The sequence below is a fragment of the Pithys albifrons genome, chromosome 3, assembly GCF_047495875.1.
Source record: "Pithys albifrons albifrons isolate INPA30051 chromosome 3, PitAlb_v1, whole genome shotgun sequence".
Lineage (NCBI taxonomy): Eukaryota > Metazoa > Chordata > Aves > Passeriformes > Thamnophilidae > Pithys > Pithys albifrons.
Window position 1 is genome coordinate 93,797,117 of NC_092460.1, and position 22,694 is coordinate 93,819,810.

The following is a 22,694-nucleotide window of genomic DNA, read 5'->3' on the forward strand; positions in this document are numbered from 1 at the left end:
GTGTTGACATCTGTGGGGTTTTCCTTAAAGAGCAGCAACAGTTTCATACTTTGACATGTCTTCCCTGTAACACAGCATCACCCAAAATGTATAATACTTTGATTTCATTACAAAATTTTGTGTTTCTTAAATAATAAACCCTAATGACAATGAGTCCCATGTGAATATTTTTAGTCTCCTATGTGCCCAAGCTGCCAACTTACAAAGCTAAAACAACAGTTTTGGTACTGCACATGCCAGCACCTGAGCTCAACTTAAAAACCCTGACAACGATTCATCCATTGCGAAAAGCAAGTCCGGTACATGTTAGCAGATACAGTCCAAACACTGAGTGTTTTTGATTGTTTTCTTTATGGGAAAAATAACAGCCAAATTTTCTGGGGAGAAAGTTAAGGACCCCACCTAACTGTGAGAGAAGCAGAGAAGCAGCAACTTGTACCTAACACTGGAAGACGTAATTGCAATGTAATGCAATTGCGACAGTGAAAGATTTTAAAAACTATACCCATTAACACTTTTATTGCAAAGCAAAAAATCAAACTTTGGCCAAAGAGTCAGGGTTTGTCATTTCCTGTCCTAACAACAGTTCAGTTTCATCTAGCAACTCTTAAAACTGCTTGCTAACTTTTTCCGTTGATATATTCAGTTACAAATTGCTATAAAGAATTTAAAACAAAAACAGAGGGAGATAATGTGTATTAGCAATTCATAAATTGCCCTGTATAAGCTGGTGTCCATTTTTGTTCAGTATTTGATAAACATTTCTACAGAAATATGCCTGGGACCTGCAGGTTCTCTCATTCTGCACCACTATCACTATTACTCTACAGAGTAACTACATGGACACAGTGGTGCAAAATATATGAACCCCTAAGTACACCATGAACCATGTTACTTTGCAGAAATATAAATGATTATGAACAGGCTGTTAGCTCCCAGTCGCTTGTTTTCACAGTACATATGGACTCTGTGTGTGAACGTGTCCCAGAACATTTCCCGCCATTTGAATCATGAAGGGCTGGATTTTACCTCATAGCTCTTACTTTGAGCACAGACTTCCTCAGCTAACAGCCCTTCTGGTTTCCAAGGGCCTGAAAAGAGGTACCACATATGGAAAAGAGTGGAGCAGGGGGAGCTCAGGAAGCCAATCAATGCTGGAAATGTTTCTGAGTAGCTACAGAAGAGCTTGTGTGCTTCTTCCTGAGACTCATTGCTAATTGTCCTGAAGCCTGACCCTGCTAAACCCTTACAGAGAAAATGACAGATTTCAGCTTAATTAGCTTTTGTTTCCTTGAGTGCACACAAACCAATGCTGCATTTAAGCTCTTACCAAGTGAATGGTGACAGAAAGAATCCTAAGGATTTCTTTCATTCTTTCTCTCACTCTGACACCCACCTCTGCTAATGAACCTGTCTAATCAGCCAGGCTGTGCAGAGCACCTCTTCTCCTGAAGAAGCTGGAAGTGCTTTACCAGCTGGATGCAGAACCAGATCTGGGACATGCTGGCAGAATTCCCACTTACTTCAAGGGGACCAAGATTGATCCTACATGAGATATTATCAACTGCAGCCACCTGTGGAGAGGGAGTGGGGGAAAACAGGGGAGGGAGTGGGGGAACACGGCAGCTGTTTAGCAGCACTTGGTAACACAGAAACAGGAGTTCAGGCTCGGAAATGAAGAATACCATATCCAATTGCAACTGCAGGTGGAATTTAGGTGAGCAGAATGCTGTTGCTGCAGTTGGGATTTGGCATCAGTTTTCAGGCCAGCAGTACCTCAAGACCTTTCCCAGAAAAGGGTCAGAAGCACAGTGGTCTAATGGACACAGCATGGGACTGGGAAACAGACATCCTTGAGTGCAGCGATGCGGCTGTCCTTGGAAATAACATGCTGGCCGTCTGTTAACAAATTAGCCTCCTTAACCTTTCATAAATCCCCTGAAACACAGGGTGCTGTGCTGAAGGCCAGAACAGGAGGTGGACCAGTCAGCCTATTTATTTTCCTGCCTAAAGATTAAATCTGTTTTCCTCAAAAAATAATTCTCTGCCCATAACTGTGGACATGCATCAATGCCTGATTAAAAAAATGAACAACTCTTCCTTCTCCTCCATTATCCCCATTCTGAAAACACTTTGAGGGCTGGGACACAGTCACACTCCCTTAGAGCCAAAGGTGCTCCTGAGACAGCCCAAGATGGATGGGTGTTCAGTTTGGCTTGAGGGTAACTGTAAAGCACAATGTCAGCACAGTCTTTAAGGACCATGGTTGTTGCTAATCATCTAGAAATGCATACATTAAAAAGCTATTATTGAATTAAAATTAATAAGCATAGAGCTGCCTATTGTGTTTTGCTCTGCAAGCATCAATCTAAATCACTGTGAAGCCCATGGCTTCTCTAAGCTGCCTGTAAACTCACTCTGTTGGCCTTAGGCACATTCTCAGTGGAGTGGTGAGTCTCAGACAGTCCTTACTCAGGAAAGACTTCCAAGTAAGACACTTTAGATGACCAAACCTTGCATTGACACTCTTGCCATTTCTGTAACATGCTGCAGACCTCATCCCTCTGAAATCTCTTTCGCTCTGTAGTTTTACATGGATTTAAAAAAGAGGTGAAAACTTAGATTTTTCTGTTTATTACAGTATGAATGAAATATCCATTTGTTTCAGTTACCTTTGCATATAAGATTAATAATAAACCAGCAGGCCTAGCAAAAACATAGTTCGTTTAAGCTATACTTCAGTTATAACATCAACTCAATAAGCTGCAACATTCACAATAGATACTTCAGTCATTACTCTACAAGTAGCCTCACTCTCAAAGTCAACCTAAGAATCATTCGTGTCTTATAAATAAAAAAGGTATATGGCATACAGTTCCTGTGCTGGGCAGAGTGATGATTTTCACCTTAAGAGAACACATAGTCTTTACTGGTCAAATGTGATATATTAATCATAATCTTTGCAGCTAGTCCATTTAATGTGGCTTTTCATTTTGGGATTTGGAATTTATAGGTTATATGCTTTCATAACCTTTTCCTTGTTTCCCCAGACAGTATACACCCTGAGACAGTCACTAGGAGAGACATATCATAATCAAAACGGAAAAATTATGCAAATGTTTGGAAAAATTATTTTTTAATTTGTATTGTCTTAGATTCATATTCTTTGCATCCAGTTTTTACAGCCAAGGTCTTCACAGGCAATCTTAAAATGTGATTATTACAATTAATTTCTACAATAAACATCCTTAGACAAAGTCACATGAAATCTCTGAAAGAGGACATGAAAAACCTCTGATGCTGCTTTTTCTTTATATATTTTTGAAAGCACATGAAAATCTACAATATTTTACACTTCCATTTACAATTTTAATATTTTATCTGGTTTTGGGGTTTTGGGGGTTTTTTTGGGTATTTTTTTTTTCAAAGCAAGGTTTGAATGTGCAGAATTTAAAAATATCTTAAAGAAAACATTATTAGTGAAAAACATTTTAGTAAATATATTTTAAAACAAATATTACAAAATTTTAAAAATAATTTTAAAATACTAAAATAAATTTAGAAAGTGGAAATTGTGAAATTCTGTCCATATACTTTTATTTCAATATTTCTGGCAAGTATAGATAACTGATCTAATAACAGATGAAATTTTCTGGATCTGTTTATATTGACAATATTTTAGAAATTAAAAAAAAAATATACTTTCTCTAAATCTACCAGCAACTTCAGTTTGGGACAGGGAAATGGCACTGTGGTCTTTAACCTCTCAGCGTAGTCATTTAAGCCATAAAATTTTGCACCTTGCAGATGGACTATGCTGTCTCTATACCAGAATACCTGCCAAGCCCTCTGTTCCTCTTGCTGCTTTCTCATACATTGCACCAGCAGAAAGCATCTGGCTTTGGGCATGCCTAGTTTCATTAGGAGAAATGACATTAAAAAAAAAAAAGGTAGAACACAAAAAGCAAACCAAACACATACATACACAAAAAACAAAATAAAAAAGCAAACCAACAAAAACCTAAAAGCCCCCAAACCACTGAAAAAGCCCAACCCCAAAATCAATTAAAAACAGTCCACCCTCCTCCAAAAAATCCCCCAAATTCAGCCAAATAACTTCTATATCATAAAAAGAAGGAAGCAGAATATGAAATACCACCACACTGAGATGTGTTTGGGTCTCTTAAAAATATCACAACCATCTATGTTTGTCTTGAACACTCTGAAAGTACTGGATTGATATTGGACCAGCAGTCTATATTAAAAAAAAAAAAAGAAAAATCACCTGAAAATGTTTTTTCTTTGTTATTTTTACATTATGTGGTTAATCTTATGCTTAAAAACACAAAATACTTTGATTTTAAATTATCCACAGTAACTATATTAGCAAAGGGAGAAAGAAGAGCTCTCAGATACAGTTAAAAATTTTTTCTTTGTAAACAAAAACTCCATCTGGTCTCCAACTTACCTCACAGTGTTTGGTTTGCATCTGCAACAGAATACTAAAATTAAAGCTTAGGAAAGTCTTCATCTGAAGGCAGACTGTGATCCTCTGACTTTTTAGGGATGTTTAAATATCATGGAAACACCTGATTCTGAAGTATTTCTCCATATAAAATTGTGATTATCGGAGAGACCAGAGAGCCTAAAAGGCAGAAGACAATGGGTTTAACTGGGGGGAAAAAAAGATCAAGCAATTTAAAAACAGGTCTTCCTACAATGGTCAGACCAGATGTTTCAGCCACACATTAGCAAGTGATAAACTCAAGATTAAAATTTGTTACGTATCCTTACCTGAACAAAAAAGGAAAACAAATATTGGCGTTCTAACACATTTTAGGATAACAACTATTTTGATATATGGAAATAAAATCTTACAAATCTGGTTTGTAGAATTTATAATTAAACTCTTCTCACGTGACTTCATTTTTTTTTTCTACTGTACTGTACTTTACAAACCTTGAAATCTGGATTACAACCGCAAAGAACGTCACACTTCACCTAATGACAGAAGCCTAGTTCAGGGTTATATTAGCAACACTATGGTAAAATATTACAATGGAGACCATTTAAAGTTTATAAAATGTAACAGAATATATTAGAGAGACATGTGGGCTTAATTTTCCATTCATGCAGATGTAATTCCTAAGACCTCCATGTCTCATCTGTAACTGTATGCAAGAAAGAATCAGGCCAAAATACTCCACAGAGCAACACAGATTTGGGTGTTTGACTCCCAGACTATAAACAGATTATAGTGCACCTAGGCTTCAGTTCAGTTCCAAAAGGATTTTAATCTCTGCTGTCAATGGAAGCTGAGCCAAACCTTGACTCTTGAATTCACATTTGCCTTTTGCAAATTAACCTCTGCTACAAAATGAACAGAAAATAAGACATTTGTATATGCACTTCTATACACATACGCTTGAATGACAAAATGTTAGCAAACTCAACGTCCCTTAATTGTTATTAAATATTGGGACATTATTATGAGACACAGGGTCATTCCATGATTAATGTGCAGTAATAACAAATAATTATTTATTATCTGAAATGTTAAATGAAGATCAATACCCATAATAGTTAGATTAAAAGGTTCATAGCATTTGAACCATAGGGATCTTCTGATCTCAAAAGCACATGAACCAGGGGAAATCTGTTGCATTTAGTCTAATTACTTCAGTGTGGATGATTTAAGAACCAGGTCCACAATCTCTGTATGAACTGGAAAGTATTTAGGTTCTTACATACCTCATGCAAGGTAAGTTTCTAACCACTTGGAGGGAAAAGTATTTGAACACACATTCACACCTGTTGTGGGAACAGTATCCAGTAACAGACCTTGTTTATCACAACAAGTGTTAATACTTTATTCCTTTTTCTGTTAATCCCATTTTCTGTTTTATTTTTTACTGGCTGCAAGATCACTGCAAAGTTTGGAGCCCTGTTGCGGTTTAAAGCTTAGGTCAGCTTTCAGCATTTTTATAACTACAGTTTACATTGTGTCAGTTATTCTAAGAATCTGTTTGAAACCACTTCAGTTCAGCCCAGGACTGACCTGTTGCTGAAGCAGAGTCACTGGAAAGTTTTGTTGAAGAAAAAGATAATGTATCAATAAGTGGATTCCTGGTTGAATACATGTTCAAATAAACATATATGTTGTATCATACAGAATCTCAGAACAGAATCATAGAATCATCAGGGTTGGAAGAGACCTTTAACATCATACAGTACAACTCAGCACTACCACTGTAACCCTTAACCCACTAATCCAAATCACACAGTGCCAGATCCAGACACCTCTTGAACACCTCCACGGATGGTTCCTTCACCACCTCCCTGGGCAACCTATTCCAATGCCTGACCACCCTAACAGTGAAAAAACTTTTTCTAATATCTAATCTGAATCTCCCTTAACTCAGTTTAAGGCCATGTACTCTTGTCCTGCAGCCATGGTGGAAGAGACCAGCCCTCACTTCACCACAAACTCCTCTCAGGCACCTGTAGAGTGAGATGAGGTCTCCCCTGAGCCTCCTTTTCCTGAGACTAAACCAACTCAGCTCCCTCAGCCATTCCTTGTAAAACATGTTCTCTAGTCCTTTCATGAACTTTGTTGCCATTCTTTGGACACGCTCCAGTATCTCCATGTAATTTTTAAAGCTGAGGGGCCCAGAACTGGACACAGTATTTGAGGTGTGGCCTCACCAGTGTCAAGTATAGGGGAAGAAAGACTTCCCTGGGGCTGCTGGCTACACTATTCTTGATGCAGGCCAGGATGCCACTGGCCTTCTGGCCACCTTGGCAGTGCTGGCTCATGTTCAGCTACTGTCGACCAGCACTTCCAGCTTCTTTTCCATTGTGCAGCTTTCCAGCCGTTCTGCCCCCAGCCTGTAGCACTGCATGAGGTTGCTGTGGCCGAAGTGTAGGACCCAGCACTTGGTCTTGTTGAACACTGTGACATTTGGATCTATGTGCTAAGGGATCTGTTTAAAACCTACAGTTATTAAGGTGGGGGCAGCTTTTTTTTCCACTCTGGACCAAAAATTCATTCAATTTAAATTTTTATGGAGCTCTTGAAGGAGGCATGGCTGAGTTTCATTTTAACTATGGGCCTGTTGTGGCTCATAGTACAGTTCACAGCAGCTCAGTTGACCCCCAAATCCTTGATTTGAAATTTAAGCTTCAAAGCTTCAAGTTTAGACTCTAAATTATACAGATGAATTTTTTTTTTAAAAGGAGGATATTCCCATTACAGTTTCTGGGCTAGCTCATGCTCTGAACCTCTCTGTGGAACTGCAGGTTGTGAGAAAGACACAATGTGGTTCCTGATCCTAGTCCTGGGTTTGCATTGATGAGTCCTGCCTAACAAAACCCTGCCTTACTTCCAGTAGTTATTCCCAAGCTTTGCCTCTCATTCCTTGGTCTCCAAGGTTCTCTGGCCTCTTTGCATGTGTATTACCTGCTGTGCATGAGATGCGCTACCCCTGCCAACTATAGCATTCATCCTGCCCAGTGTATCAAAACACAGACTTTTATCTATGCAGGATTATTAAATATGTTCCCTGGGGTGGCATGAACCCAAAGCAACACACTGGTTTGGAGAATATTGAATTTATTTCCCATGATCTAAGAGGTCTTATATCTCACTTGGGGTTTTATGCTACCACTGTAACCCAGACTGATGAGGTCACTTCTTTAAGAAGAATCTCACTGGAACAACATTTGAAATAAAAGAAATGAAAGTGTTTTTAAGAGCAGCAACATTTTAATTCAACCATTTAAAATCTAATGTTCCCAGCACGGAGACCCTTACCCCAGACTTCTACTAAAGTCAGCTGGGGAGGTTTATTTATAGAATACAAACCTCCAATCATATCTAAACATAAATCAGATGATTTAGTTTTCATGGAGGAGGAACACTATGAAAGAAGACCTTGTTTTGCTTTTTTATGAAGTAGGCAAATGTGATGAGAGTTGTCTGATTCAGTAATTGAAGTACTATGTCACTGCTGATGAGAAGAGTAGATTCTTCGCCAGTGCATGAGAATGCAGCCCACCTGCTATTCCATAGCCTTGGTGTGGTTCCCCTCATGCCTTAATGTCCAAGTCAGAGAAATGGGACTTTGTGGACTGATAAAAATCTAAAAAGGAATAACTAGGCAGGTTCTGTCTGGTGACAGCATAACCTTCCAGGCAAGAATATTAAGTATCCCTCTGCTTTATATGCAGAAGTTTAAAATCTGAACCCCCCATACCTTTTTTAAGTAGTCTTAATTGGCCCAAAAAACAAGGTAATCAAATTGACAAGCCTCTTGTGAAATGCCTGGCCTACATTATCTTGCAGCAAAAATGCCAAAAGTTCTCTGCATGTTCTAAATGTACTGTATGACTGGTTAGTATCTTCAGCACTAGTCTTTCTGCTGATTAAAGGTCCTGTGCTGAGAAACTCCCTTCTCCCCACAGATGTATTTTATAACATTTAGCACTCAGTGCTTTACACTATCAAAGCATTGTATGCATGCTATCTAATATCTCCTAATTAACTCATACATCTCCTATTAAAAAAGCATCTAAAATTAATGTCATACAATCCTGCTGGCTTCTGCACAACACATGCAAACACAGCTTTCGGGTTTTACAAGAAACATTGGTAAGCTGGGATTCCTTTCCGAAATTGGACAAACACTTTGCCATATCTGACTTTGAACAGAGAGCAAATGAACAATGATGGAAACTGGACCTTCACAATTACAGATCCGTGACTGAATGCGCACACAAACACCAGCATGGACAAGGGCTTCAGAGCCAACAGTTTTGGTCCCTTAATGAGGAGTACATCAATTGCACGGGTTTCCCACAGATTTTGCTCTCAAGATCTGTAGAATGCATGAGAAACAAGTAAAGTCTGTCATTTTGGTATCCAGAAAACTCTCTTCCATGTGAGGAAGTGGCTAATTTGTCATTTCACACTCAAAAAGGCGTGAAAGGCAAAACGGAGGGAGGTTAAATGAAAGAGAGGAGAGGGGGGCTGTGACTCATATGATGAGACAGTAGGCCTGATTTTGAGCTTGTGTTTGTTTCTGCATATCAGGAATAGTCAATGAAATCACACTGATGTAAAATAGACAAGAATGAGGCCAGTGTTTCTTGCTTACATGGAAAAAATTACATTATTAAACCCAAAATATGAACCAAGGAACAAGGAACAATTTAAAAATGAAATTATGGCGTATAGCAAATTTCTAACTTACAAGTTTTATTTACACATGGACATCTCTTATTTAATAATAATAAAAGTATTCATTTCAACAATGCAAATTTTCAACTTAAAAATACATAAGACCTTTGAGAGAAAATCCCAAAGAATACACACATCTGAGGAATGTCAGCTCTGTATCAAGAGCACTGGTCTCTGCCACTAAATATTTTCCCTCATCGTCTTTCATTTTAGCCTTGTTTTTGTCTTTTAATCTTCTTTTCCTCTGTGTAAAACAAAGCCAGAAAAGGTTAGGAGAAACAGTCAGAGTCAGACCTTTGGAGACATAGGAGAGGTACATGCAGGAATCCCATTATTTGTTAATAGGATTTGTGCACATACCTCCCATGGACCACTTAGGAAATTTACTCCTAAGCATCTCAGTGGCAATTTCAATTAGAGTCAACATTTCATTTCAGCAGATGGGCTGCAAACTGGTGGCTACTCAAACTCTAACGAGTAATGTTAGATAATTCCTCTCTATTAAACTATGATTATGCTTTCACTTTTTTATGGGGAGAATGAATACTGTCCCTAAGCCAAAACTTAATTTGATTTTTTTCTGTGTCTCTGTGCTTGCAAACCTCACCCGTGTGCCTGTATATAAGCCCAGTGGGTAAATTAGCAGGTATTTTTGGCAGATCTGTCATACATTTCTACCATGCTTCTTATTTAGAAAGATGCCAAAGAACTGGAAATACATCTGCCCTCCCTTGAAATGTAGCCACCTCTGGGATGGATCATGGCAGCAAATATTAACATGAGAACACAGACACTAAATCCTATGTGAAAATTATGCAGGAAGTACAGAACACAGCTCATGCAGCCCCAGGCTACCCAGAAATTAGCTAAAAGTGTACATCTTTTCTTTTTTAATGAATGCATTTGAAATTATTGCCTGGTGTGTGGTACATCTCATTTGGTATTGAATCCCATTCTACAGTCTCACAAAGATTAATAGTGATGGTAAGTTTTCTGATTTCAGTAAGAAGCAGTACTAATTCATAGGCAAGATGCACAAAACCAGAACACAGTATTTTTTTTTTCATGGAAAATGTCCTTTCTTTAAATAGCATTTACAAACTACGTCGATGGTGGCCTGGCTGGCTCATGATGCCTTCGGTTTCGCTTTTTTTTCATCTCCTGCACATGCTTCCATTTGGCACCACCCTTGTTCCGCTGCCGCCGCTTCTCACGGTGCCACATCTGTTCACAGTATTCATCCAGGCTGAAGCTGGGGCTACTCACAAGCTGGATGTAGTCCTTGTACCTCAGCCGGGACTCTGTCAGCAAATCCCTCACCCGGCCCTCCTCATCCTCAGTTTTCTGACTGCTTTCCATTTGTCCATTCTCAATGACATTCAAATTCAGCTTCACGATGGTATGGATGAAGGTGTGCTCCTGTGCTTTGCAAAAATAGGCTCCCGCGTCCCTTCTCTGCAAGCTGCGGATCAGCAGCCCATGCTCTGTTTTAATGATCCTTTCATCAGCCTTCAGCTGTGGGGTTGGACAAAAAAGAATACAGTAGGTGAGTCTCATCATCAAAACCAGAATGTCAGTGCTATGCTGAGAAGAAGAGAAGGGTCGACTGGCACATGGCATGGCCCATCCCTGTTGTGCCAGTATATGGTGGGACCTGTGCAGCTGGGACAGACACCAAGAGTTCCTTTCAAGGTCTGAGTCCTGTTCCTAACTATAGCATCTGGATCGTGGACAAGCAGCATGCAGTAGCAAAAGACACATGCTGTACAGCTGACAGGACAGACAGGAACACTCATCACATCACAGTACAATAAATGACGCTGCATTCTCCAATGATGGGTAGCTATTTACTGCCACAAATCCCATTCATTTTTAACTGCTCCTTTTGAGGGATCTGTAACATACCCAAAATACCAGAGTGCTTGTATATATCTGGAGTGCTGAGGCCCTATTGCAATGAATATAAATACTACAACTGATTTTTAAAGTGACATGTTGTGATTCTTATCTTTTTCAACTGGGTTTTACAAAATAAAGTTAATCCTGCCTTTGACTCACTGATCTGTGATTAAAAGCAGGCAATGAGGTTGGATGGATGCAACCATGCGCAGTTCTTTTATTGTTAAGATCTGTGAAGAATAATAGAAAAAAATAATAAGAAAGAAAAAAAGACAAAAATTAAAACAAAACAAAAAAATAAATGAAAGAAAATAGTAAGATTGCAAATGAGATCTGAAGTCTGTCAGCATGGAGCTGTAATTTCATTTAAAAATGGAAATATTTCAAAAAAATACAGGATCTCATGTTAAAAATAAGGTGCACCTTAAGACTAATAACAGTAAGGTAAGTTACATACCTGGTGATCTGAAAATGATTTCTAAAATAACTTAAGTCAAAAAATAGCCTTCACCTCCACTCACCACTCTCCCCTCAACACTAAAAAAAAAAAAAAAAAAAAAGAGAGGGAGAAATAGGATGGGGCACTGGGCACCTAAGTATTTTTGCAGCTGGGAAGCATAGAACGTAAATGATTTGCCAAAGACCATATAAAGATTAGTAGCAGAGAGGAGGAAGTAGAAAGCAGAGCCCTAACTCCCAATGTCCAATGCCAGCATTTCCTTTGAAAACGATCCCAGTCTAGTCCAAAGCTGTTCACTCCCAGGCATGCTGTGTTCTGCTGCCACACAGAGGCTGCAGCTCACACCGGCACCCACGGAGATGCTCAGGGCAGCCTCAGCACTGCTGGTGGCATCGGTAGCAGGGAGAAAAACTTTAGTTCAAGGCTGAATAGTGGGTTTAGGAAGGGGGTTGTGGGGGCAGAGAGAACGAACATAGAATCTGGAATATTTCCCAGAGTGCACATCTGACCCTCCAGCAAACTTCAGAGGATGAAGATCAGGGAGGCATAAAGATGACTAAATTAGATTTATTCACAGTGGGTAAGCTACACACTATTTCTTTATGTAAAAAATCTGCACATGATTCCCTCTGTTACTCCATGGGAAAAAAATTATACATACATATGATTCTCCATCTGTTATGATTCTAACTCACTAGTACTTTATCACAATAGAGTCTCTTGGAGCAAAGAGATGGATGAGATGACCTTCCAGGGCTTTCAGCTTTACCCTCTTCTAAGTTTCTACAACAGTGACTTTGGAATAGTTAAAAAGTTTGAGAGACCATATCGAGACCACTAGAAAAAACAATATGCATAAATATATATATACATATATATATAGAGAGAGAGACTTTTGCTTACTGTTTCAGTTGTAACAGTGTTCAGTAATATACAGATTAGACAGGTATGTAGGTATGTAGGTACATAAGTAGATGGATAGATAGATATGTGGATGGATGGATGGATGGATGGATGGATGGATGGATGGATGGATGGATGGATGGATGGATGGATGGATGGACGGACAGATATAGGGCTAAATACTGTCATTGACATGACTGCAGCAGAGACAATAAATCAGCTTCTACAAAAGCCTGGTTAGATTGTGGCTCTGGATGCCTGTTTCTCTGGCCAAATATTTTTCGGCTACTGCCTTCAGTTGATGGGTTTGGGTCAACCCAGAACTTTAATTTCATTGTTTGCAAACAGCATATAAGCCTGCCTACTCAGCACAGGAGGGTGAAATAATGCAAATTTCAGGAAATTCCTGGAAAATCAATTGTCTTGACAACAGGTGCTACATGAGCGCAAGCTACTTCTGATTTACTACACTGAGTTTAAATCAGAGAAATTACGGTCAAGCCACAAGAACAGCCACAGAAGATAGGAGGGAGACAGATTAGTAGAGGTCATTTTTCTATCTGCAGAATCCACAGCATAGGGCACTAGTCCTCAATCTGATCAGGTAGTGACAGTTCATTCTAAATAAATGTATTTTTATTGCAGTAAAAACAGGAGCATAAAATGTATAAATATATCCATAAATAAGGAGATGTAGGTAGAAATATGAGTAGGGAAGATGCTTCCTCCTCTGTGCTCCACAGAGAGAACCAGGAGCAGGGGCCAGGTGGAATAGTCTTGAGATCTGGCTGTTGCAATTTGACAAGGAAATCCCTCTTTCTTCTGCCCAGGCTTCGTGACAACAAGAAGACCCAAATCTGAGAAATTTAGAGGAGAGTATGGGAAACAGCAGCTAACTTCCAGACATTTGGGTTTCATAAGGCACTGTGCAAAGCCCAAGTTCCCACATTGACTGAGTGAAAACAGGACTTATCTCTTTGAGCTTGCGGCTTGATGCAATCGCAGCAGTAGCATCTGCCTGTCAGTGGCTCTGCCAGTATTGTAGTCTAGAGCATCTTGACAGCTGTGTACCTCCTACACTTGGAACATATCCAGCTGGCTGCTTTGGCTGGCTGGGTGCCAGTCCTCCGTGCCCTCACTAGAGCTTCGCCTATTTTCAGTGAAAGAAAGGCAGAATAATGGCAGATCTAGACTTGAAAAGATTGCTGGACCCCCAAGTCCAGCACCCTGCTACTCACAACTATTTACCATTTGTGTAGCAACCAGCACTTTCTAGTCATAAACGTGTTGACTGATGGAGTTGTCCCCCATCTGCCTTGGGATACTACAGAGAAAGCTAACAGTCTAAATCAGCTGTGTCCCTTAATCCCAGCCCATCACGACTCCTATTTTTAATGAAGCAGTGCTCTTAAACAATGTCCTGTGTTAACCTTGGATATTGATTTAGAGCGACTGTCACCTCCTCCTCTGTGCCTTCATTGTTCATTCCTTTCTTATTTTCTGGCAGCACAAAATTATGGCTCTGATTTCACACATATTGAGCAACACTTCATTACTGCTTTCCCCCTCACTTCTCTTTTTAGTATCCTGTTTATGTTGTTTTACCCATAGGTTCAGAACTCCTCCAGTCTTTCCTCTCTACTTTCTCCCCATAGGGCTCTGGAGTTTCATAAACACCTGGCATTTCATTACTTAGTAGTAGATCTTTCACTGTTCACTTGAAAGCTTAATGTGGTCATTGGTTGCTGACCTACAGATGTAACATAGTTTTTTAAATTTTGAGGAGACTAGTTTTTGAAAACACTAGTTAGATAAAAGACACAATTTTGTTTTGGTCAACTGTGGATTCACTGTTTCATACCCACTGTGTCAAAATCAGTAACTCTTCTAAAATATTTGTAAATAGGATTTAACAATTCAGAAGTACAAAGTCTTTAATTAATAAAAGTTTGTTGACATGTGCTTAAATTTGAGAATAAGATAAAATTTAAACATGAGTGACACAGTTTTGTTCCAGAAGAAACACATTATATACCACAAATAATGAAGCAATTGATTATCATTAGCTTTCTTTTCTTAGAGAAATGGGAGCAGATTTTTGACAATACTGTATCAACAAATTGTACTTTTCATCCTTCATGATAAGCATGCAAGTTTACTAAAAATGACACTGCCTGAAATGTGGCATGTGCCATAGATACTGGCAATATCTCACAAAGGGGAAAGATCACCATGCAAATCTAACACAGGATCTTCACAACCTGAATTTTAACAACGGAGAAAAAAATATAGACATTGCCATTAATGATGGCAAATCTTTAAATAATCAGTAAATTGGAAAACAATCAAGGATTTGAAAGTGCTGTGGCACCAGGTTAGGTCAATGCTTTCTGTCCTTTGCTAATGATGTGTTTAGATAGCTCCCTCTTTACAAATAATTCACATGTCAACTCTTTCACAGTTAAAACACTGCACCTGTCTGGGAGAAGAAAGTGGCTTCAAAGCCTGCCTTCCCTCATTAATCACCATGTGAAAAAATTTTAGAGGTAAAGCTGGACTAATCATGGGTTAGCTGCAACCCCTGAACAAATTGAGAGGGCGAGAAAAGAAAATGAGGAACATTTGCTTAGAATTCACGTTCATCTTTGGTTTCCTATTGTTCTGTTCTTCATCCTCATCATTTGACTGGAAATAAAGATCACTCTAGGATTTTCTGTCAGTACTGCTACACATGACTTTGTTTTTCTTGTATGGGAAAATATTCATTTAGCTCCAACACAGCTGTAGACTTAATTTCTGTTTCTTTTTTTTTGTTGTTGTTGTTGTTGTTTTTTTAACTTTTTTTTTTATTATTTACCAACAGATTCAGGAAAAATGAGGAAAATGTTGCTGGTACAATGTCATTATGAAAACCCATGATTCCAAATAGTTTCAAGGTGAAGCCTACTCTTACTTCTTATTCTGAGACAGAATTTTAAACTCCTACCCACTCTAATATATCGAAATCAAACCAGAATGTCATACACTACACATATCAGTTCAGAGTTACTTCTCTTTTTTCCCATGAAACTGTCAAAAATATTGATCTTATGTAAGAAACTCAAGGTATCAGGAAAAAAAAAAGGCTACTGAGTCCTATAATAAAACAAAAGAATGAAAGCATGAGATCTATAAGTAGTCCGAGTACTAGGCTGCTGAGTGAATTTTTTTTTCCACTCTCTTAAGCTTTTTCTCATTGACCTAAGGATTCAAACACTGAATTACACTACTCTGACAGAAGGTACTACTGGTAATTCAGTCCTTGTTGTATGTTCTCTATGTTGTTCAGCAATCATCCAACTCTTATATTTCAGGGCTGGCACTGGATCCCTGGCCTTTTTTCACCAGATGCTGCTGACCAGATGTTTGTAACAAAGAAGGTCACCAACATGACGCAAAAACCTCCAGACACAAAAATATATAGAAATTTGTATCTTGGAGAAACTGAAAAAAACCTGCCTAAAATATGGGAGGAAACAACATCCCTTTGTTCTGATGGGGGAAGTAGGTCCAAATGTTGCACTTTGCAAAATGTCTTGTCCAAAAGTGAATCAAACTCTTCTATCTACCAAAATATCAGACGGTCATTAAATAGTATCCTTCAGGAAACCACAGCCTGGGATGTGGGGAAGGAATATGGAAAGGGTGAGAATGACTGAAGAAGAAATGGGAATGTCCTCATCCATTTTGGTGGAATTATCTTCACCCTCAGGTATGACTAAAGGAGGAACAACAGAGTTATAAGTGATCTGCACCTACTCTGTCACTTTAGACCCTAGAGTTTGTGCTGTGCCCTGCCAGGGCAGGTGGCAGCTTGGCAGATCTGGAGCCACATGAGACACAGGGTGAAGTGCATCCTAATGCTTTTCAGAGCCATGAGGTGTCAAAACTAATGGCTTTGTAGAGAGCCATGCATTTGCTCTTTGCAGTCCTGACACCTATTATTATATACATAACCCAGGACTTTTTTTTGAGAAATATAGTATCTGTTTTAAGCTTCCGAGAGCTTCAGCAGTTTAAGACATTATGAACAGATGATGTCCCCAGAGCTTTTTATGAACTCCAGGCACTGAAACACTCTCCGTCATCTCAGTGACTAACCCTGCACGCACAGGAACAAACATGATCAATTGCGTGAGCAATGCTAACCACAAAAGCACTAGATATTTGACTCCTGACCTTAAAACAGCCCTAAACTACAGGGAAATGTACTCCCACTGGCAGGAAAATGACCTGGTGACAGCTTCTGTACCACAGGAGATCCTGTCCCTCCCCACAGGTTGCTCTGCCTGGAAGTTACATTCTGAACCATGACCTCAAGGGTGAAATGTCGGGGACATCCTGCTGGGCCAAACGCTTCCCATCTAGTCTGGATTTTGCCCTTTTCCTTCCCTCAGGAAGCTGTAGTGCATGTCTGGGACAGTGCAAAGCCATCTATTTGTAAAGCCAAGTTTAAAGACTTGCTGAGACATTACAGTTCCAGCCCTGGAACTAAAAATCCGTAACCTAAGTTCCAGGTGCATGGAGTCATTTGCAAAGCATGGTATCGTCATCACAATAAGTTACACCGTTAAGACATGCATTAAAAGAATGTACAGTGTTATTTGAGAAATCTGCTGCAGGAAGGGAGAGAGGGAGACTTGAAAATATAATTGTAATGGGAAAAGTTCTGGTAAGGCATTGGTTGAGCAAAGATCAAGCTATGCGTTAAATATAATCATATTGTTTCTGTCACATATGATATTTTTGTCAAATTGAAATACTTCATAAAGAAAGCCAATTTCTCTGATCTTTAGATTTTCTAGGAAGGCCTCCAGTTAGGCTTTTATACCGATGAAATCATTTCCACTGAAAAGTCAAGTTACAAAACCTGAAAAGCTCAATTTATGGATTCACAAATTCTCAAGGGATCAACATTTTAATGATTTCACCCTTATTCCAGCAAATAGGAGTGATTGTTCAGCATCTCTACATACCTGGTTATTTGGGCACCCATACATGAAATTAGGAATTTAACTTTAGGCATTTGAGAACATGTAATTTCTAGAATACAATCTTTATCTTAAAAAGTAAACAGAAACCTTCTTTTCTTATTCTAAAAATTGTATCTCCCAATATGATATGTGCAAGGTGTTTGCTCAGGAGTTCAAATTCTTAGGATGCTGAAAGTTACCTGGGTCAAAAGACTAGAAATTTTTTACTATAGAATTTTTTGACAGGATTCAAACAAACCTAGCAACTATACACTCTTTAAATGACGTGATTCTCTAATCATCAATGTGTGCCTATGCATTTCTATGGGCTATTATCTGCAGACTGAAACAAAGCCCAAAAAAACCTTATCACCCCACAACTAACAAAAGCAACACAAGGAGCTGAGGAACATGTGCTCCAACTTCTATTTTATCACAGCTAGGTCACAGAAGCACTGCTATGGCTTTAGGCACAATATGTGGCAAAAAAGTATTTGCCTACTTTTAACATTCATAATGTAAAAAATCTGTGTGGATTTCTCCTTCAAATCTTCTTCTAAATCTGCCTGAAAGGTTTATCTAGCCTTTCAGCACAGATTTACTTTTCTCATACAAACTAATGTCAGACTGTTTAAGCAGAGCAAGCCCAGTAAACACTGCTGTAGGAGGCTGCTAATGTGCAAAGATGAACACTGAGGGCTTGTTGGACCTTCCAATGCCACCACCCATGTGCACACATTCCCTAACTCCCTCACAATGTGCACATCCTTGTCATTCTGGGCAGTCCTGCAGCACTGGACATCACTGTGCCTGGGCAACTGGCATTTGGCTCAGAACAAGCAGAAGGGGCCAAGTCACTGCCACAACAACCTTTTTGGAAATACAAAGTATGATAAAAATTATTATAGCTTTAATTTAGGCTATGCTACGTAAGTTAGCCTGCTGTTACTTTGCTCAACAGTTGGTTTGACCTGCAGTTTGTTTTAAAATCAAGTAAGAAAGTTAGCTTGAGCTTGGTTTCATGACCTGTAGAGGCCTATCGGAACATGTGATTTATGAGAAAATGAACTGATAATATTTTTTTCCTAAATTGACATATATAAAACTCAAAAGCAGCCCATCGAAAGAGGCTTTCAAGACTTGAAAGTGTGATTTCTTATGATATAGAAATACTACATTATTCACAGGGAACTGGTTGTTTTATGCAAAGTTTATAGCTCTTTTTGAGAAACTCAGGCACATAGTAGAGTTGCAACACATTATTTTTAAATAATTTTGAGTCTCCTCAAAACTTGGCATAATTTCCCTTTCAGAAAACAAAACAAAACAAAAAAACACCACGCAGGAAAAAGAAACAAACAAAAAACCCCAACCCCCCTAAAAAGCTCAAACCCCTGTTAACTATCTGCTTCAACTTACTTAAAAAGGAGTCCTAAACACATGGTTAGAATTAAGCAAGTACTCTACTTACTTCCCTGATCAAATATGTAAGTGCATTTACAAACTGCTGCCTTAGGGAAGGGGAGTACAGAGTCTCCTGTACAGGACAGTAAAGGTAAATCCATTACAGCACAATGAATGCCTGTAGGTCTTTAAATGCTGATACACTTCTAGCTGGGTATAGGCTATAACGCAGGTTAGACATGGTATTTCAAATCAGTAATTTTTGGTGTTTAATGCACCTGTGTCTATAAATTAATTAGGCTTTTTTTTTTTTTTCCCAGCATGGAGAAAAACTTGGCCAATCTCACACATGTATAAGAAAAGGGGAGTTAGTTAAAAATGTTATGGCCAATATACAGCCTTGTGGGGGTTTTTGTCTTATCTAGTGGAAAATCAGAAGTGTCTTGTATCCCCTAACTCTGGCTTCCTGTGCCAAGACTTAACTGGGGTTGCAACTTTGGAGCTATTTCCATGTATCACATCTCACCCAGAGGTGATGCTCTCACAGGCACCTGCCCTACCCTGGATCTCCCCAGCCTTTAGAAAGGACCTGCACATTTTCTGCACTCAGGAAGTCTCATAGGATGAATGTCAAAGACCAGTTGTATGTTTGATAGTTCCCATCATTTAAACTAAATTTTGCCTCGGATGAACACTTAACAAAAAAGCGTATCTAGCACCTGGGACCAGCCCCTTTGAAAGGGCAGTTCATTTCCCTTCTCCTTCCCCGTTGCCATGGTTGCCATCACAGCAGGACTTGGCCTCAGACACAAAATCATTCATGTAAAAGAAAGGCTATGAAAACTCCTGAGGTTTGAAACTCACTCAAACCCAGTCCAAACCAGTTCCTGACCTTCTGGGCATGTCAGAGAGCCCCTTTGTCACTAGCTCAGAGAGAAATTATCAGGAAATTGTGCAGGGAGTATGCAGTGACCTGGAGGCTTCTTCAGGTCTTCTCCACCAGTGATGACCCCAAACCTATCTCCCAAAGGAATTAAAAGCCATCACGAGTCTCACTGCTTTCTATTCCAGATGCAAGGTACAATCCTTAACCTGACATCTCTGCACCAGAGCAGAGTGATGTTTAAGAAAAATCTTCAGAATCCCCTAACAGGAAAAAAAGCCAGTAAAATGCTTTTAATCACACAGATCATTCCTCCTCTAGGGAGAGATAGAGAGAAGCTGCAAGCCATACGTGCAGTTCTTAGCTACACTGCTTATCATGATAACGGAATGCTGAGATTTTATTGAAACATAGGCTTTTGAACATACTTTTACTTACAGAAGCAGTTGTGTTAATTACTGGACAAAATGGCTTTGACTTTTTACCACTAATTTATATCTTTTTCCTTTTTCATTTTTTTTTTAAATTGAATGAGCATGTAAGTCAAGAAGATATAGAAGTCTGCCTCTGATACAGTGCAAATGGTTTCTCTCTTCCCCTCTGCATGCTCTTCCCCTCTGCATGGTGATAGCAGAATGCTATGTGATACCTAAGGTGAGGCAAGGAAAAGTAAAATGACTAATTCCTATAACTCCTGTCTCTCAGTGCTCAGCTGAATTCTCTGTAGAGGAAACCTGCCTTGATGACTATAACTTACCTCTTCTCGATGTTCTTCTCCAGATCGCTGAATATACCACCTAATAGAGGCTTGTTGGGACTTAGGAATACATTCCAGAAAAGTTGAATTAAATTCAATGCCAAAAATCACCTTTTCATCAGCAGTTTCATGACTAATGCCTGGAAAGCAAACATGGTAGAGGAGATTAACCCTGACCTGCTTTTTAAAGCAATGGGAAAATAGCCTGATTCAGAACAGATGCTATAAGAGTGAGTGAATTATAAAAAAGCAAAAGGAAACTTAACTTTTAGCTTAAACTATAACTATGAGGATTTAGAGGCAGCTGCTAACCTTCTTTCCCTGCAACTGTTTTTTAAGCAGGTCAATAAAATCTGTATCATGAGCTTGCCCTGTTTTAAAGTTGGGGCTTTCACCTTTGAGGAATTTAAAATCTGACCTGTATTTCTCCTTTAAGTAATGCAACTACTAAACCTGAGCTAAAGCTGCTAAAGTGAAGTTGTATGGTCTGGTCTGTTTATTCCAAGCACTTTAAAGGAGTCACAGTGCTAAAGTAAACTGAAGTTTACCTTCCATCAGTATAATTTGAAATTCTCTGTAGCATGTTTCAGACCAAACACTGAGGGACCCATAAGGACATCTGGACTCCTTTCTTGGTCTTCTGTAAATCTCGGCAAATAATTTCTAATCTCTGCATCTTCACTTACCTTTCTAGTCTGTCTTATGTGTCTTATCTGCCTTAGCATCAGACTAAAGCTGTTTCTTATGCCTCGCAAATAACAGAAAGGAAGGTGAAAGAAGTGGTGTCTTCTAAGTCCAAAGTTAGCTCAATGGTAAAATGAATACAATTTTGGAATTATGCTTTCAATATAGTAAGTACCTATATGAGATCTACAGAAATTCAAGCTCTCCACATTATTTAACTGTGCCACTGAGATTTCAGTAGAGCCAAATGCCTTTATGCAGCCAATGAACTCTCTGGAAGGGAATCAAACTCAGTGGACCACTGAATTTAAAAGGTTTTGGGGTCATAATGCTATTAATTATGCAAATGGCATAGAAAAGCCAAGAATCAGGAGTGACACAGGTCAGCTTCATGGTTTTATGGCACACAGGAGTCACCTTGAGTTAGATAAAATTGCTATTGGTGACACTATGTCAGGGTGAAGGATTAATACCAATTTCTGTGCTAAGTCCTTTCAGATTTGTCCAATAAAGCTAACTCTTCCAGTATACCTTTATCCTTCCAGGAAAATGTGACATTTTCAGCCTTTCTGTTAGGGTTGCTATAACCTCGAGCTTTGCACAGTCTCAGATACCAGTGTTTGGAGAGTCATGGCAAGCAGCAAGTGAGGAAATTGTGGCCTTTGGGATGAACAGGAGTTTTGCCTTTGACTTTGATGGAAATGAGATCTTACCCTGACTTTTTAACTATGTCTGCAAGCATACACATACAGTCAGATCCCTCTAGACTGTGTAACAGACTTCAGGCTTTGATCCTGTGGCAAGCAGCTCTGATTTCTGCACTGCCTCCCACTGAGGTCTGCAGCAGGCACCCAGCACCACAGCGGCATGGAATAACCGGACATCAATGGAAAGGCATGGCTTGTCCCAAAGCCAGTGTTCAACGCAGTGATACAATCAATACTGTTTTGTCTGGATTGTTCACTTTAATAAGCAGTAGAAGAACCCCAGACAAAGCCATGCTTGGGTTTGAATGCTATTCATTTATTTTATGCTGCCACAGAGATTGCTGTGTAACCGCAGGGTTTCGTACTGACAGTGTTCACTGCGGGAGAAGGGCTGCAGATGCCAAAGGAGCAAGCCAGACCCTTTGGCATCTGAAAAGAGGGTGTGGGAAATGGAGGGGAAAGCTGGCAGGGAGAAGGGGGGTAGGTTCTTGTTAATAACTGGAGTATTTAAGTAGCTGTGGGAAGGGGAAGGGGGTGGTTTGGCAGATGCAGCTGAGCCTTGGGACGTCTGTCAAGTGTCTGTGGCAGAAGGGGAGAAGATGGCATGTTCCCTGTTCACCCCTGTGGTTTTTTTGTGGGATTAGCTGTCCTGTTTCTGTATGAAACATCACACACACCCCATTAGCCACTTTTAGGGACATGTGTGATGTTTTAGTGTCAGGGGCACATCTCCTTGCCTTGTGTGCA

At 39.4% G+C, this 22,694-nt stretch overlaps 1 protein-coding gene across 3 annotated transcripts in view; it reads right to left on the reverse strand.

Moving 5' to 3' along the window:
* Window positions 1-2,199: 2,199 nt before the first annotated feature.
* SEMA3D (semaphorin 3D) overlaps window positions 2,200-22,694 on the reverse strand; it is a 143,814-nt gene continuing 123,319 nt past the window's right edge. For all 3 annotated transcript variants that reach the window (XM_071552746.1, XM_071552745.1, XM_071552747.1), the window contains exons 17-18: window positions 20,557-20,696; window positions 2,200-10,753 (exon numbers count right to left, since the gene is read on the reverse strand). In XM_071552746.1, coding sequence (XP_071408847.1) covers window positions 10,340-10,753; window positions 20,557-20,696 — 554 coding nt within the window. In that variant the 3' untranslated portion in view covers window positions 2,200-10,339. The remainder of the gene's footprint in view (window positions 10,754-20,556; window positions 20,697-22,694) is intronic.